This window comes from Nerophis lumbriciformis, linkage group LG01 (genome assembly GCF_033978685.3).
Source record: "Nerophis lumbriciformis linkage group LG01, RoL_Nlum_v2.1, whole genome shotgun sequence".
NCBI lineage: Eukaryota > Metazoa > Chordata > Actinopteri > Syngnathiformes > Syngnathidae > Nerophis > Nerophis lumbriciformis.
Genome location: NC_084548.2, coordinates 58,393,672 through 58,412,399, shown reverse-complemented (window position 1 = coordinate 58,412,399; position 18,728 = coordinate 58,393,672). Strand labels below are relative to the sequence as shown.

The 18,728-nt window shown below is 40.3% G+C and overlaps 1 protein-coding gene across 3 annotated transcripts in view; it reads left to right on the top strand.

The window, feature by feature from the left end:
* Nucleotides 1–18,728, top strand: part of dnase1l1 (deoxyribonuclease I-like 1) — a 69,983-nt gene that overhangs the window by 30,263 nt on the left and 20,992 nt on the right. For 2 of the 3 annotated variants that reach the window (XM_061988063.1, XM_061988055.1), the window contains one exon: nucleotides 8,630–8,751. In XM_061988063.1, the coding sequence (XP_061844047.1) occupies nucleotides 8,630–8,751 (122 nt within the window). Of the gene's footprint in view, nucleotides 1–8,629; nucleotides 8,752–17,653; nucleotides 18,437–18,728 lie in introns of those variants that run through there. The other variant, XM_061988072.1, reaches the window with a different exon arrangement.

Genomic DNA, 18,728 nt, shown 5'->3' with positions numbered 1-18,728 from the left:
CTAAGGAAGTGTAGCCGCTGCTGAGCCTTCTTGATGATTGATGTGGTGTTGACTGTCCAGGAGAAGTTATTAGAGATGTGGACTCCAAGGTACTGACATGATCAGCCGGAGATTGTTTGCATCTATTGCAGGTATTGCTAACAGTGGGGTAGATTTTGGATAGTTTTGAATTAGTGTAGTGCATTTTATGGATTACTTTGCATTGGATGAGACTATGACGGGCACATATTGAGGAGGAGTGAACCAGTTTCAGGGCCGAGTTCCAGTGTTGATCGGATATGTTGGTATTAAGATCGCTCTCCCACGAGGCTCTTATCACTGATATAGAGTTTGGAGCAACTGAGCTTAAGGAGGTATATAACACGGAGATACATTTTTTGTGATTAGGGCTCAAAGATAACAATGTATCTATAAGAGTTTCCGGAGGACGATTTGGAAAGTGTGGGAACTGCTTCTTTACGAAGTCCCGCGCCTGAAAGAAACGAAAAAGGTGGGAGTTCGGCAGATCGTATTTGGAAGAGAGTTCAGTGAAGGATGAGAACACTCCGTCTGCATAGAGGTCTTTCACAGTGGTGATACCATGATCGTGCCAAGTCATAAATGCGGGGTCAGTACGGGAAGGTTTAAATAATTGTTTTTTAAGTAGCGGGGTCAATATAGATGGGCCCTGAGAACCCACGTGTTTTCGTAGCTGGTTCCATATTTTAATGGAGATTGATACGATGGTATTTGCGCCTTCAAGTTTAAATGGGAAAGGGAGTGATGAGCATAAGCAAGAATGTAATGAGGAGTGTGGGATTGCCGTTTCAAGGGATACCCAGGCCGGAAGGGTCTGAGAGCCTCCATCCATCCAGTATAGGAGTTTCTGTACATTAGCCGCCCAATAGTATTGTCTGAAATTGGGGAGAGCAAGCCCTCCTTCAGATTTGGGAGACTGTAGGACAGACTTGCGGATTCGAGCCGATCCGGCCTCCCATAAAAATTTAGATATTGATTTGTCTAATTTATCGAAAAATTATTTAGTAATAAATATGGGGATATGTTGAAAAAGGTAAAGGAATTTAGGCAGAGTGATCATCTTGATCAGATTGATCCGGCCAGCGAGAGATAATGGTAAAACAGACCAGCGGGCAAAGTTCTTCTCCATCTTTTCAATTAGAGGTAAAAAATTTGCCCGGAGCATATCAGACATAGCCGGAGTAATAAGGATCCCCAAGTAATGAATCCCGTCATGTGCCCATTTGAATGCCGCTAGAGATCGTGGTAACTGTTTAGCTAAGGAATTAATCGGAAACAGCTCACTTTTTTGGTAGTTAAGTTTGTAACCAGAGTGTGTGCCAAACCGCTCCAAAATGTCAAATATTACTGGGAGTGAGCTAGCAGGGTCCGAGATGTACAGGAGCAGGTCATCCGCGTAAAGCGAGACTTTGTGCAACGTGTCCGACCGGGTGATACCTTTAAAGCCCGCCTCAGCGCGCAGCCAAAGAGCAAGGGGTTCTATCGCAATAGCAAACAGTAGTGGAGATAACGGGCAACCTTGTCTAGTGTCTCTTTTTAGAAAAATTGGGGCGGATAGTGTATTATTTGTACGTACCGAGGCTACTGGGGACAAGTACAAAAGTTTAACCCAGAGAATGAAATCTTCGTTAAAACCAAACCGACCCATCACTTCAAATAGATATTCCCATTCAACCCTGTCAAAGGCTTTCTCCGCATCGAGGGACACTACCACCTCCGGGGTCGAAGGGTTTGGCGAATGGATAATGTTTAGGAGGCGCCGAGTGTTGTGTGAGGATTGCCGGCCTAGCATAAAACCTGTTTGATCCAACGAGATGATGGAAGGCATCACCCTTTGGAGCCGGAGAGCGAGAACCTTGGATATAATTTTTAGATCTACATTTAAGAGCGAAATTGGTCTATAGCTGCTGCAAAGCAGGGGGTCTTTCTCTTTTTTTAGGATGAGAGAAATGGTGGCCCTCGATAAGGTTTCTGGGAGGCGATGTTGCAGAAAAGCTTCATTATACATGTCTCTTAGAGCCGGAGCAAGAGCACTGGAGAAAGTCTTGTAATATTCTGCACTGAAGCCATCCGGGCCGGGTGACTTATTGCTCTGTAAGGATTTGATGGCTTCTGTGATCTCAATGACACTAATGGGCTGGCCCAGGCCCCTCGCAGCCCCACATTCTATCTGTGGGAATGTTTTATCGCCAAACAGCTCATCTGAGGAAGGGGGGCGGTCTGAGGTATATAACGTTGTATAAAATGCAGCAAATGTTTCATTAATCTTAGCTGGATCAGTATGTAGTTCTCCTGTGTTAGAGCGAATAGACGTGATTAGCCTCGAAGATGCTTCCTCCCTGACCCGGTGGGATAAGAGCCTGCCAGCTTTCTCCCCAGATTCAAAAAATCGTTGTCTGGATTTGAGCAGTTGTAATTTCGCTCTATTAACAGACATAAGGTCAAAGTCAGTTTGTAGGCAAAGGCGTTCTTTATATAGTGTCGGGTCTGGGTTTGAAGCGTATTTATCGTCGAGATCCTTAATCTTGCGGAGCAGCCCAGTGATTTGAATGGTCTCTGTCTTATTTAGGTTTGAAACAAAAGATATAAGTTGTCCTCTAATATAGGCTTTAGATGCTTCCCATAGTATACCTCTTCCAATTTCTGGCGAGTCGTTCAGTTCGAAAAAACACTTAATTTGATCGTGTAGAAAATTCCTATAACGGTCTTCTGCTAGTAAGGCTGAGTTGAATCGCCATTGTTTAAGGGGTCTAGGTTGAGAGTCCATATTGATGTCGACTGAGGTGGGGGCATGATCGGAGATTACGATACTATGGTAATTACATGTTTTGGTTTTGGAAAGCAATCTATTGTCGAGAAGAAAGAAGTCTATCCGAGTGTAAGTGTGATGTACATGGGAGAAGTAGGAGAATTGTTTAATTGTAGGGGAGGCATGTCTCCATGGGTCTGTAAGACCCAACTGTTTAGCGAAAGTATCCAGTGTTTTAGCAGAATTAGATAAGGGAGCCAGTTTGTTAGATGATCGATCCAGTACAGGATCCTGCACCAGGTTAAAGTCCCCGCCCATAATGATGAAATGGTTTCCAATGTTCGGAAATGATGTAAACAATTTAGCCACATAAGAGTTGTCATCCCAGTTGGGTCCATAAACGCTAGCGAGTATGACTGGGGTGCCTTGCAGCTTTCCAGACACAATAATATAGCGACCAGCCGGGTCTGCTACAGTTTGATTGAGTTCGAATGAAATATTTCTACGAATAAGGATAGCTGTGCCCCTGGCCCTTTCGTTGAATTTTGAATGGAAAATATGGCTGATCCAGCCTCTTTTAAGTCGTGAAATCTCTCTGTTGCGAAGGTGGGTCTCCTGAATGAAAAATATATCTCCTTTGAGGTGTTGCAAATGGGTCAAGACCCTCCCAATTTTAGTGGCGCTCCCCACTCCCCTCACGTTCCATGAAACAAATCTAAGTGTATTACTGGTGCTTGTCATGTCTCACCATGTCCAACTAGGAGAGCAGAACGGGCTGATGTATACAAGCAGGTCAGGAGGGAAGCTGATGCACGATAACTGGGGACTGCAGAGAGTACTGGTAAGAGGAGGGGATGAAACAGAAGCGTGAGAGGAAGGAATAAGGAGATAAACAAACCAATAAACACACATACATATAGAAAACACAACAGACTCACACACACACTCACAGACACAACAACATACAACAATGCCAGGTGGATTAAACCTGGCAACCACCTACAGGGCCATCGTCCCAGGACCTGAGAACCCCATTGTCGAAACTGAGCCTTAAGTGTCCTTTTCACAGCAGTGCGCTGTCCTTGCGCCTGCATGGACGTATCCATATCGGCTTCCGGGTTTTTCCACCTCCCGAGAACAACAGATTGGCTCCAACTGAGTCAGAACATATTAAAGTGCATCAAAACTGCAATATATTCCCTCAGGAAACATAGTACCCAGTACTAAGATAACTTCAGAAAGCGAGAAAAATAGATTATAAAGTATAAGCAACTCAAAAAGCATGTGGCAAAATAAAGTAAATGTAAAGTACAAGCAAGCGGTGTCACACATATACATACACACATACATACACCTATATATATATGCATATACACACACACACACACACACGCGCATAAACATGTATACCATCATGGATGTATAGGTAAGGAATAACAGTAACCAACCAAGAAATAAGTAGATCAGCAGTTAGGTCAAATAACAAAGAAGTAAACCACCGTGTAAAAATATATATCTATTAGAACATGATAACTAAATGTAAAGGGGAGACAAAATAATTTGAGTGTCGATGTAACAAAATAAAACAGAATGAACAATATTGCGGGTTGAAAGTGGGTCCAATGAGTGTACACACAGATGTGATATTCACGGTCAGGCCTGGAGTTAGAGTTATGTTAGCATGGTTGATCGTGATAAAGCAGGCGTTGATTATTAAGGTTGGTGTCGGCAGTGTGGCATCCAGACATGGCTGCAGTTAGCCAAGCTAGCGCCACCCTGCCATGCACTGTGGGGTAGTCACACCGTATCAGACAAAGTTTCAATAAAGTCATACCGACTGAGATTACTCTTTTGCATGTACTTGGCTGCGTTGATTGTGGGACTTGACAAAATCTTGGGCGTCTTTGAGAGATGTGAGTCGCCGTCTCTTTCCATCCTCGGTTGAAACCATTAGCTTAGCCGGATAGTGGAGTGCTGGTTTGAGGCCCAGATTGTAGAGATCCCTCATGACGTCACGGTACACGGCCCGCTGTTCCAGTATTTCGGGGCAGTAGTCTTTGAAGATGTGTATCGGTGAGTCCTTGTAACTTAGTTTGCCTCTGCGTTTCCGAGCCTCCCGTACCACCAGCTCCCTCGTCTGGAATCGGTGGAAGCATATCACGATAGCCCGCGGCCTCTCACCGGGGCCTGGCTTTGCTGTTAGCGAGCGGTGGGCACGGTCCAGCTCCGGGGTCGACGACAGCGTGTGTTCACCCAGGACCTCGACCAGCAGTTGAGAGAAGAACGTTGTTGGATGTGGACCTTCAATGTTTTCAGGTACGCCAACAATTCGTATGTTGTTTCGACGACTTCTGCTCTCCAAGTCTATTAGCTTAGCTTTTAGCCTCGCGTTCTCCTCGGTTACGAATGTTAGCTTGGTGTTTATAGCCAGCATATCTCGGCTGGTCGTGTCGGCAAAGAGTTCTAGTGAGGAGAGGCGCTTCTGGTTTTCCAGAAGTGTGGTCTGTATACAATCCAGCGTGTTGTTGAGTTTGGAAAAGGCGTAGTTAAACTCCGACGAGAGAGAAGTCTTGTGGTCCGCTAGCATTGTAGTTAGCGTAGCCATGATGGTACTTGCCGCCAAGTCCTCCTTCTTTTGCTCCTCCTTTTTGGATCTGTTAGACATTTTCTCATTCAGCGCGAAAAAAGTATTAGTACTATTAAAACGTTAGTAGCAGTTACTGCATTCAGTCGAGCTGTACAGAATGGTAGGAATGAAATTTGCGGGAGCGTGGAAAAGTGCGACTACTCCATCTTGTCGCCAAACCGGAAGCCTATTTGTATTATTTTTAAATGTAGATTTAATTGTAGTGTGTGCACACCTGGAGGTAAGAAAGAGTCAAACGAAGATAGATTTAATGAAGTGACCTGTATATTTGTGCTACAACTGGGCGAAGCTGCTCAAAATTGTATCAAGATATAAAATCGGTCATATCGATAATAATAATAGATTTTTTTATGACCTATGGAAAATAAGGAGCAGGGAAAAAATATATCAAATGTCAAAAATTGTATTTGAAATGTAACTTCCTCTGATTATAATCCCTCAGTTATCAAGGCGGAAAGGAAATGTCAACACAAGCATGGAAAACACTTAAAACAATGTAAACAAAATAGTAAAATCACATTGAACACTTAACAATAAACTCTTAAAATGAAGGAATGTGTATGAAATATTTCATAAAGTGTAAGAAAATAGTGCAAAGTGTGAAAATGTAAACATAGAGAACCCTGAGAAGAACTATTTTCTGCAGGTTTAGTGGCAGGAAATTACAGTTGTGCTCTAAGGTGGTGCGGTATTAGCGGTCTTGCCTTGCATCATTTACAGACCACATTGGTTTGACTACAGACCCTTTGAAGAAATCCTAAAACCTTCACAAAACTTTCTTGAGGGCATCCTCTTTCGCAGCAGGCATCTTCGTAGGCTTTCAAAACACCGTCGTAGCGATGCTGGTGTTTCAGGTGGCCGATAAGGTTTGATGTGTTGAAGCACAATGTTTTTTTTCTCCTCCTTGTGGAAATGTCTTCCTCTGAAACAGTGAAGAAGTCCTACATGTTTGTTTACAACAGAGGTGTCCAAACTTTTTGACACGGGGGCAGCATTGGGCTAAAAAAAATTAACTGATGTCAAGTAGCAATATATATATAGCCTGTACATTTCTATGTGTACTAATTATGTTAATATAATGGATATATAATTAATAATTCATTTAATTAGATCTTAAGAGTATGTGAAAGTTCGACTCCTACTTTGTTGACTTCTGTGACGACCTCCTTAAAGTTTTTTGTTCTACATTTTCCCATCATGCATTGTAATGGGTGTAATTTTTTTTTTTTATGGCTCTTGGACTTTTTTTTATAACATCCACAAAGTTCAGTGGTATGTGTGACCATGTGTGTTGACTTTTTGTGTTGGTTGCATTTTTATATATTGTTTTTGCGCCATGAGCGGGAACGGTTTGTTGGATTGGTTCATACAAGTATATGCTGTGCTGAGCTTTACTTTGAGCTCCTCGCGGATGACAGAGCTTCTCACCCTATCTCTAAGGGAGAGCCCCGCCACACGTATTTCGGCCGCTTGTACTCGTACTCGTGATCTTGTCCTTTCGGTCATGACCCAAAGCTCATGAACATAGGTGAGGATGGGAACGTAGATTGACCGGTAAATTGAGAGCTTTGCCTTCCGGCTCAGCTCCTTCTTCACCACAACGGATCGATACAGCGTCCGCATTACTGAAGATGCCGCACCGATCCGCCTGTCGATCTCACGATCCACTCTTCCCTCACTCGTGAACAAGACTCCGAGGTACTTGAACTCCTCCACTTGGGGCAGGGTCTCCTCCGCAACCCGGAGATGGCACTCCACCCTTTTACGGGCGAGAACCATGGACTCGGACTTGGAGGTGCTGATTCTCATCCCAGTCGCTTCACACTCAGCTGCGAACCGATAAAAGTATTTTACACATTGTTTTGGTGTGGTTATGACCGACAAACAATTTCGCTAAATAAAGGGACCGATGGAATTCCTGTCCTCCTTTAAGTGTCTCCACTCTCTACAGACGTTACAATAATTTAAGTGTTGACAAACATTGTTTTATCTGTTGTGGCCGCCTTTCGTCACCTGTTACTCACAGTTGCATTGCAAAATCATACAAAACAAACTATTTTGTTTCTTTTGTTTAGAGTGGGATTTTATTTTTTGCGTGGCATAGATTTGCTGTGCGCAGAGGACGCGTGATCAGTGTGCAATTGCGCAGGTGCGCACCTTAGAGGGAACGTTGAGTGTGATCCCACGATAGTTAGAACACACCCTCCGGTTCCCCTTCTTAAAGAGAGGAACCACCACCCCGGTCTGCCAATCCAGAGGTACCGCCCCTGATGTCCAAGCGGTGCTGCAGAGTCTTGTCAACCAAGACAGCCCCACAGCATCCAGAGCCTTAAGGAACTCCGGGCGGATCTCATCCACCCCTGGGGGCTTGCCACCGAGGAGCTTTTTAACTACCTCAGCAACCTCAGCCCCAGAAATAGGAGAGCCCACCACAGATTCCCCAGGCACTGCTTCCTCATAGGAAGACGTGTTGGTGGGATTGAGGAGGTCTTCGAAGTATTCCTTCCACCGATCCACAACATCCGCAGTCGAGGTCAGCAGAACACCATCCTCACCATACACGGTGTTGATAGTGCACTGCTTCCCCTTACTGAGGCGGCGGATGGTGGTCCAGAATCACTTCGAAGCCGTCCGGAAGTCATTTTCCATGGCTTTCCCGAAGTCCTCCCATGTCCGAGTTTTTGTCTCTGCGACCGCTGAAGCCGCACACCGCTTGGCCTGTCGGTATCTGTCCGCTGCCTCAGGAGTCCTATGTGCCAAAAGAACCCGATAGGACTCCTTCTTCAGCTTGACGGCATCCCTCACCGCCAGTGTCCACCAACGGGTTCTAGGATTACCGCCACGACAGGCACCAACTACCTTGCGGCCACAGATCCAATCAGCCGCCTCGACAATAGAGGTGCGGAACATGGTCCACTCGGACTCAATGTCCAGCACCTCCCTTGTGACATGTTCAAAGTTCTTCCGGAGGTGGGAATTGAAACTCTCTCTGACAGGATTCATTCACCTCTAAGTAACATATTTACAGATATATTAGTATTGCAGTACTACACCGATGTATACTTGCACATTAGTCATACATACATGTTGAATACCACACCTCTTGTTTATATCAAAATAAATCAACAGCCAGAACATGAGTAGTATTCCAGTCTCTAGTGTCAAAATGTAATGTTGATACGCAGCAAGTGACGCCTCTGTCTTAATATTTGCAGGATATTTGACAGCAGACTGACTGCCGGGTGCAGCTATCGGGTCCTCGCAGACCAAAACGAGGAAGATGACGTCTTCGTCCTGACTGAAGACCCCGGTGAGGACAAAGTCTTGCGCGAGGAGTGTGAGTCTTGTGTGAACTCAGACAAAAGACCCGAGTGTGAATGACATTTGACCTCTTTGGAAGAGGGGTTCCAAACATTATGATGACATCACACCTGACGCAATATGTCACCTGGTGACACAGCAGTCAGTGTGGACAAAAATGAGAGATTACTCTTATATTTAATATTTATAAACCATGCTCACCAGCCTGGAAATTAGTTCATTCATAACCGACATAGCAGATATTTTATTGTACTTTACAAATTCAGTGTTCTCTCGCCACAGCGCGGTTCACTTACTGTGGCCTCAGATTTTACATTGTAAATATATTTTGTATTTTCTAACTAGGGCTGTCAAAAATAACATCTTACCTCATGTGATTAATCACAAATAAAATTTCCATTATTCATGTATAGTTGCAACAATTTATCTATTTTTTTTTTCAATGAATTTTTTACATGAATTTATTTTGAGAACATACGCTAACATCGAATGTTACCTGGCTTTTATTTAAAGTCAGCGATCAGGTCAATACTTACGCATACATCATTTTGCTTCAAAATAATTCCCGACAGAACTATTTGTAACAATTTTTTAACAGGTTTTGAGCAAATAAATTACGTACCGGTATATTAAATTAAAACAAAAACAAATGTCTATGTATAACATTCTGACTATGAAATTGCTTTTGTGTCAAAATATTAGGGTATTTTTTTTTTTTTCTATGAATAATCACTATTGTCTCTCAGTCGTCCTTAGACGAGCTTCCATCGGAGTCTCCAATCATTCCGGTTCTCCATACACCCTTCAGCTCCCGCATCTTTCTTCAGGATGTCCACGTACGTTAGCGCGGGACATCCTCGCGATCGATGCCCGTGCGTTGGTTCCCATATTAATTCCAATTCAAAAGTGTGAATAATCTGACTAAATATATGAATACCATACCAACATTATTTATAAAATTTGACATGATTAGAAAAATATTTTTTTTAATCTCAATTGGACTTTCCTGATTAAATAGAGGTTAAAGAAATAAAATAAAAATTCTAACTAGGGCTGTCAAAAATAAAGAGTTAACTCAAGTGATTGATAACAAAAAAGTAGTTTGTATTGTAGTCTGTATGACTGATGACATTACATTACATTTGTGTCAAAATATTGGGGTATTTTTTTTGTATTAATATTTTTACTATGATTAATCACAATTAATCCAAATTCAAAAGTGTAGTTAATCTGATAACAATAAAATAAATTGTTTTATATTTTATCTTGCGCTGTCAAAAATAATGAGTTAACTCATCATTAAACACTAAAAATATTGCATTAATCATGTATGCTATAGTTGCAGATTAATCACATAATTATTTCAGTTTTTTCAATCATTTTTTACATTAATTCATTTTGAGCTCTTTTACATTAACATCAAATGTTACCTGGGTTTACATTCAAGTAAAACATTTAACAAATGTTTGTGTATTTCTTAAAAATTATTAAAAACTTTAATCATTTGACGGCAGTAGTTTTTTTTATTTTCTAAATAGAGCTGTCAAAAATAACGAGTTGATTAATCACAAAAAACATTGAAACAATCATGTATAGTTGCAAATTAATCCTGTAATTTATATATATTTTGAAATATTTTTTTACATTCATTTATTTTGAGCTAGGTTGATTTAAGTAATGTAAGCAAGTAATTTACTGTGAAAAATTAATTAATTTACTGTGAACGATTAATTCAAATTCAGAAATGGTAATATCCACTCATGGTTTGTCGTTGTGATAAAACTTCTAATATAATGGTAATTAAAGCTGCAAGCAGCCATGGACGGGACCGACTTTGAGGGCTCATAAAATCTAAACCGGAGCAGTAATTAAAACTCTTTCATTAACTTTTAATCAGAAGGGTTCAATCTCTCTCCTGTGCTAATTTGAAGCCGACACGACAAACGCGCTCAGAGGAGATAATGTTTGAAAAAAGGTGACTGTTTTTACTCAACTTTTGTTTTGAAGGGGGAATTGCAAACTTCCTGTTGTTTTTTGCTGGGGGTTGTGAGTGAATGAAATCTAGGTCTCAGTGAGACCTACATATAGGTTTTTGTTTCATGTCTCTACGACATTCTTACTGGGAGTTACAGGCAGTTTTGTCTGTGTTTTCTTCCTATGGGGCGCTAGAGCGCAATTTTGAGTTTTGGGGTTTGGTTTTTTGATTAGATCGCAATTTTCGCCAATCCTGATGTTTGTGTCCAATTTGGTGAGTTTTGAAGCATGTTAAGGGGGTCAAATTACAGCTCAAAGAGGCGGCGGTATAATAATAATAAAACGCTAGAAATACAATAGGGTCCTCTGTCCCAAAGGGACTCGGTCCCTAAAAATGGTACTATTGACACGTTTGTTGAATCTTAGCATGATGAATTGTATTTAATAATATTCTTGTTGCCTGATTACCTCATGTGCGATACTGCTTGTCCTCATTTGGGTGAGCTGGAGCCTATCCCAGCTGATTTAGGGCGAGAAACAGCGTACACACTAGGCCGCTCACTAGTCAGTCACGGGGCATGTGTACATAAACAAGCACAGGATTTTATTCTAAAGCCGATAACTTCCTGATTTTCTTATAACCTATTTATATTTGTTATTGTTTTAATGAGCTTTAAGTGTGGTTTGTTTCGAGCGGCTTCTTTAGCAGCAGGCGTCTTTGTAGACTTTCAAAACACTGTCGTAGCGATGCTGCCGTTTCATAAGATTTGATGTGTTGAAGCGTAATGTTTTTTTTATCCCTCCTCGCGAAATGTTTACTGAACAAATGGGTGCAAATAGTACGCAAAATGTCTCTCTCTGAAACAGCAAAGAAGTCCCACAACATCGACGCCACATTTGTTTACAATGTTTACCACAGCACGGCATGAATAGAAAAGGAGCGCTTGATTTGCTCACCCTAACCCACCTACAGCACAGTGCGGGTATTTAAACCCTCGAAGCGCCTGACTATGTGACCACTAGTCCACTCATCTGTTTATCTATTTTCAACATTTTGTGCACATGATTGATCAGTATTATTCAGGAAAGAAGGGTATTCTACTAAAAATACTGCCTGTAAAAATGAATAAAACTACAGACATAAATCAATATTATATACAAACAGCTGCTGTGTGTGTTTTTATTCAACTACTCAACTATTAACTAGAAACCAGTAAAAACAAACACTACAAATTTTTTTTTAGGGATATTTAGGCTTTCGAGTGTCAGGAGGAAGCTCAAATGTAATTCAGTATCATCGTTACAGGTGATCTTAATTTGTTAAAAGAAAAAAGAAATACAATTGTATTTTGCAAAAAAACAAAACATATATATATATATATGTATATATATATATATATATATAATAAGAAATAAACAAATAGCTAAACATTTTTAAATTAAATAGATTAATATATTTTCAAAAAGAAACAATGTTAAAGGGCATAACTGACTGAAGACTTTGCTGACATTTAGTAAAGCTGTTCCCGCTGTTTACTTGGAATGTGAGTTTGTGATTAATTGTAATTTTATGGGTTTTATAAATTTTTTATGGAGAATTTAGAAGCAAAGAACATACATAGATTTCATTAAAAATACATTTGTCTGAGTTAAACCAGTGCAACACTTAAGAGAAACAAATACATGTGTATTTGTTACAATTTTTTTAACAAAAAATAAATAAATACCAAAATACTAATAAAAATACATTCTAAAAAAGAAAACATCTTAAAGGGAATAAATGACTGAAGACATTGCTAACATTTAGTAAACTTACATTTTTTAGGAGTTTTTAGAAGGAACAAATACATAAAATAAATAAATGTGTATTTGTTAAAAAAAAATTAAACAAACAAAAAAACAACAAACAAAAATCGCTAATAAAAATACATTCTAAAAAAGAAAACATCTTAAAGGAGCCATATGTAATAATGTGTCCAGAAATGGTACTGCAATCACAGTCAACATTCTGTAGTCCCCTCCGCCTCTCTCCAACTGAGGTTGCCATATACGCAGCCGAATCCAGCTCGATGGACTGGGCTACTCCAACGAATTTCAAACTTCCACTGGCTCTTACTAGGGTTTGAGGTGCTCGGACCATAATACCTGAATAGACAAGCGTTTTGTCAATAACAAATCTCTAACCAACACATTTTACACAGAAATGTGGCTATTTTCAGGAAGAAGTACATCATGCCGGCAGCACAGTGGAACAGGGTTAGTGCGTGTGCCTCATAATACGAAGTTCCTGGGTTCAATCCTGGGCTCGGGATCTTTCTGTGTGGAGTGTGCATGTTCTCCCTGTGACTGCGTGAGTTCACTCCGGGTAGTCCGGCTTCCTCCCACCTCCAAAGACATGCACCTGGGGATAGGTTGATTGGCAACACTAAATTGGCCCTAGTGTGTGAATGTTGTCTGTCTATCTGTTGGCCCTGTGATGAGGTAGAGACTTGTCCAGGGTGTACCCCGCCTTCCGCCCGAATGCAGCTGAGGTAGGCTCCAGCACCCCCCGTGACCCTGAACTGGACAAGCGGTAGAAATGGATGGATGGAAGTACATCATGCCTGCATACAATATCACAACAAATGGCAATCATATGGTTATTGTCAGTACTATCAGAAAACAAAGACTAAAACAAACTACAACCAACTCTAGCAATGGTTATACTGGTGAAAAGAAGTAGAGCATGCTTAGCAGCCTAATGTACCTCCAAAACTAAAGAGGAGACATTTTACCAAGGTATGCCTATAGGCTACACGAATGAGGAATTATTTTATCGTGTGATTTGGCTGTCTCCATGCGTTTCACATTGCCATGATGACAGCTGTGCTAATGTTGGAACCCATTTCCTCAGCGTATCAGCATATTGAGAACGATATAGGCACTGAGACTACCCATACCCACATAGGTTTTATTTGTCAAAAATATATTTTGCCCTGTCAGTACGAATACACATCGACATACAGGCTAACGAGCATATATTTCCCCCATTAGCCTATATGTCGATGTGTCATTGACCGGGCTAGCATGCTAAGCATTCGTAGCTTCGTAAGATCATAGACTGGATGGGACAGTATAGTTTATATACCAAATGTCAATTTCCATTTATTACAAGTAATAAGAAAACGTAAATGCCTTACTTACCTATCAAGGAGGAAATGAACAAGTTTGGCGTCAGATGAAAAATCTTCTTGGCGCAGTTGGTAGAGTGGCCGTGCCAGCAATCGGAGGGTTGCTGGTTACTGGGGTTCAATCCCCACCTTCTACCATCCTAGTCACGTCCGTTGTGTCCTTTTGCAAGACACTTCACCCCTTGCTCCTGATGGCTGCTGGTTAGCGCCTTGCATGGCAGCTCCCACCATCAGTGTGTGAATGGGTGAATGTGGAAATACTGTCAAAAGCGCTTTGAGTACCTTGAAAGTAGAAAAGCGCTATACAAGTATAACCCATTTATTTATAATTTATTCTCCGCCTTCAATCGTCTCTATCTTTCAAAGGTTACCTCGATACAAATCCTCTTTTTTTTCCTGGCTTTGTCATGAATAAGTTGAGAATCATAACGACGCCTTTTAGATTAGATTTACTCTGACATGTTTAGTAACTTTACCAGTGGTAGTAGCCAGACAAAGAGGGTGGTGCGTAACTGGCAACCTGGATGTGACACACTCACAGACTTTCTAATTGGTCAAACGGTGGAGGTCGGGGCATGGAAATGAAAGCAAATATAAGATTTCGGGGCTGTAAATCTAATTTTCAAATGAGCATGACCAGGCTGAACTACTGTTATCAGTTATAAAAGTATTCGCAAAGAACATGATTTATTAATGCCTTTTGACATATCAAGGCCATTTAATGATGACTTGACATTAAATGATTACATATGGCTCCTTAAAAGGAAATAAATGAAGACATTACTAGAATTTAGTAACAATGTTCTCGCTGTTGATTTGGAATGTGAATATTATGATCAATTGTTAGTTAGTTTTTTTTAAACAAAATTTTTGTAGGAGTTTTTAGAAGAAACAAATACATATTTTAGTTAACAGTGCAAAACTTAAGAGAAATAAATACATTGTATTTTATTAAAGAAAAATAATAATAAAAACATTAATAAATAGATATAAATACACTTCAAAAAGAAACACGCACACATTCACTGAACATACCGGTACATACATACACATGCACATGTGCATTCAATCAAATGTCATCAAACCTATCTTCATACATACGAGTGTACACAATCATACTCATTCAAATTCAAACCCACATCACAAAACACAGCACACTGCTATAGCTTAACCCAGTTATACCATAACAATGTAAAAGGTTAATGTAGTCTGTTCCCCCTACTTTTAGCTGCTTTCTTTTGTAATTCAAAAATGTGTGTATTGTTGCATCTGCAGCCATTGTAATGTAATATTAATAATGTTATTTCTATTATTTTTACTTTAATAATATTCATTGTCATTGCTGTGTTATTACTATCTATGTCATTAATCTGCTCTTCTTTATCATTTTTGGCATCATATGTGTATATTTGCTGATGTAGTTCTGTTGTTTTTATTTGTTTGTTTGTTGTTGTTGTCTCCCTCTGTCCTGTCCCTGCTCCGGTCCAGCTGCACCAGACATGAAATAAATCCAGTTAATAAAATCAAATACAAATAAGGCAACAAAAGAAGTATCCAACACTTCTCTTTTCTAAAGTAAATCTGTACTGCAGATATAGATAATCTACATCAACAATATGATATGATAACTGAGTGGCTGGACAGGACATATTAAAAAAAAAAAGAAGTCATAACTGACTAAAGACACAGTAAAAATGTTTTCGCTGTTGAGTTGAAGTTTGAGTTTAATATCAATAGTAATTTGTTTTCCTTTTTTTAACCAAATTTTTATTGCAGTTTTTAGAAGGAACAAATGTACATGGATTTGATTAAAATAAATATATCTTACTTAAACCAGTGCATAACCTGAGAGAAAGAAAGAAATACAATTGGATTTTGTTCACTTAAATAAAACAAAAACAAAATATGATAATAAATAAACAGATTTAAACATACATTAAAAAAAATGTTAAAGTGCTTAACTGACTGAAAATGTTGCTGTCATTTAGTTAACATGTTCCCGTTGTTGACTTGGAACGTGAATTTATGATCAATTGTAGTTTTATTTTTTATTGCAGTTTTTAGAAGGATAAATGATGGATCTCTGTCTTGCCTCTGGTGAAGGCGGTCACATTTTTTTCCGCTCCCTTCTCCTCCCTGTTTGCTCTCTTTGTTTTGTCTTGTCTGAACTTTTTTGAAGCCTCTTTCATTGTGCTGTCCTCCAAATCTAAACATCAGACATGGAAATGATCAGCTGGACTCTCGATGCAATTGACAAAATCTTTTTGACGAGGAAAAGAGGTTCGGGGGAGCCTGGCTGCCCTGATGGAACCATTGCTGCGGGGTACATAAGAGATTCCTGGGATAAATGGAGAATCATGTGCCTCTCAGTCCTTTCCATCGAGGACGTGGAAGACATCTACCTATTTAGAACCGTGATCGCGGGGCACTTGCTGATTGGGCTGGGCATTGCTCTGGTGTATCGTCAAATTCGTAAGACGATGGCAGCCACTCAAGGAGCCCAAAGGCTGTTCGTCGCAATGGAAGGTTTGTGCCGGGCTGTGGGATCACAGACTGGCGATTTCTGAACTGAATCGCAAGAGGGATCACATCATGGAGAAGCTTGCTGAAAAGGAAAAATTTAATATGAAGGCCAGTATGGACGAATAGAACAGACAAGTGATTGTAATGTCTGCTCGCGGAAAACAAACATCCTAATCTACGATTTGACTCCCTCGAATGGCCTTGACGCTGTGAACAACAGGAACAGGCTGTTCTGAAAACACCCCCGAGGACACCTCAATGATGGACGCTTGACCTCCCTCCTTCCTCAACGACACCTGGAGTCGAACTTTTGCTTGCATGCAGAACGGCCCCAGCCTATGAACATTACATCGACACACCCAAGACAATGGGCATATACACCCCACCCACACCTTCACCACCGCTTGATTCCCCTCGGGGTGATGGACAGCTGGCAGCGCTTCATAGCAGCAGTCGACCTCCAGGGCCCCAACTCCCCGCCCCTCTGTTGCGAGTTGTCGTGATTAAATGTAACATGTTTATGTGTGCATGGCATGGAGGTTTTTTCCCACTCCAGACTACTAGGCCCCCTTAGGAGCCCAGTCTAGATTGTATTTTTTTACTCATCTTCTTACCCAGCGTTTTACCTTTTTCTTATCTTTTACGGGGCGCCTCGTGGCGACCCATCAGCGTTCCTGTTCTGTAACCCTGTACACTGTTTGTTTGTCTAATCTTGAACTGGATTGTGCTGAAAACATAGTTCCGTTGTACTTGTGCAATGACAATAAAGTCTTATCCTATCCTATCCTATCCTATCCTATTTGATTAAAAATAAAAATTATATACGGTACAGGCCAAAAGTTTGGACACACCTTCTCATTCAATGTGTTTTCTTTATTTACATGACTATTTACATTGTAGATTGTTACTGAAGGCATCAAAACTATGAATTAACACATGTGGAGTTATGTACTTAACAAAAAAAGGAGAAATAACTGAAAACATATGTATTCTAGTTCTCTCAAAATAGCCACCCTTTGCTCTGATTACTGCTTTGCACACTCTTGGCATTCTCTCGATGAGCTTAAAGAGGTAGTCATCTGAAATGGTTTTCACTTCACAGGTGTCATAGTTTTGATGCCTTCAGTGACAATCTACAATGGAAATAGTCATGAAAATAATGAAAACCCATTGAAATGAGAAAGTGTGTCCAAACTTTTGGCCTGTACTGTATATATTTTAGTTGAACCAGTGCAAAACTCAAAATAAATAAATAAAACAAAACCACATAATTCTGATAATAATAAAAATGTAAATGATAAATATACTTGTGGGAGCATACACAACAAAATCACCTTTCCAGTGGGATACTTTAAAAGGTGCTTTGTTACCAACATATTTTTTCTAAATAAATTATCCACTTCCACTTTAATAAATACGTCTTTGTCCATATTTCCTTTATAAGGTCCGGCCACATATTCTGAGTAGGCGTCCAGTTTGTAACAGGATGGCTTTAAAGATCTATCTATCTATCTTGTGTCCCAGATACGTAATTGGAATATTATATCCCAGCACTTTAGTCATGACCGACTGTACTTCTTTCCAAAATTATTTTAGTTTTGCATATTTAAAAAAGAAAAAAGTATATGATGTGAATTCAATGATTGTCTCCAACATGGCTGAGGTATTAATACTATTTTACTTGTTCCAAGGCATTCTATTGTTTCATTACGTTTTTGTTGATGGTCCCTAAATCAATAACCACTGCTTTTCATTTGAATGTATTGCGGTCGTAGGCAGATCAATCACACTTCAAACAAAAAGTAATAACATGTTATAAAGGTCTGACTTTTAGGTACCACAAAGTCTTCTATGGAACTTATTCCACTAGACTGGAGTGAGTGACAACCGATGGTCTCCTCCCATGGTCACAAAAAAAGCAGAGTTATGTGCAACAGGAAGTCCCGCCCACAGGAAATAGTCAGGCTTCTCTGGCTTCAGGTTTCACAAATGAGGAAGCAGTCAGAAACACACAAGCGGTCAAAGAACAAACGGGTAAGAGACTCTTCTAAAACACACAAACTAGGTCAGGGAAGCATTTCACTGCTCTCTCTCTCTCTCTTTCTCTCTCTGTGTGTGTGTGTGTGTGTGTGTGTGTGTGTGTGTGTGTGTGTGTGTGTGTGTGTGTGTGTGTGTGTGTGTGTGTGTGTGTGTGTGTGTTGTAGCATTACAGTTAAAAAGAGAATCTCCTGTCTAAAAATACTCTGCTGGGTATGAAGGTGTGCCAAGCAGACTCCATTTGCTTCTGTTAGTCTTGCTTAAAAAATTTGGAACCGGAATTGGAAAA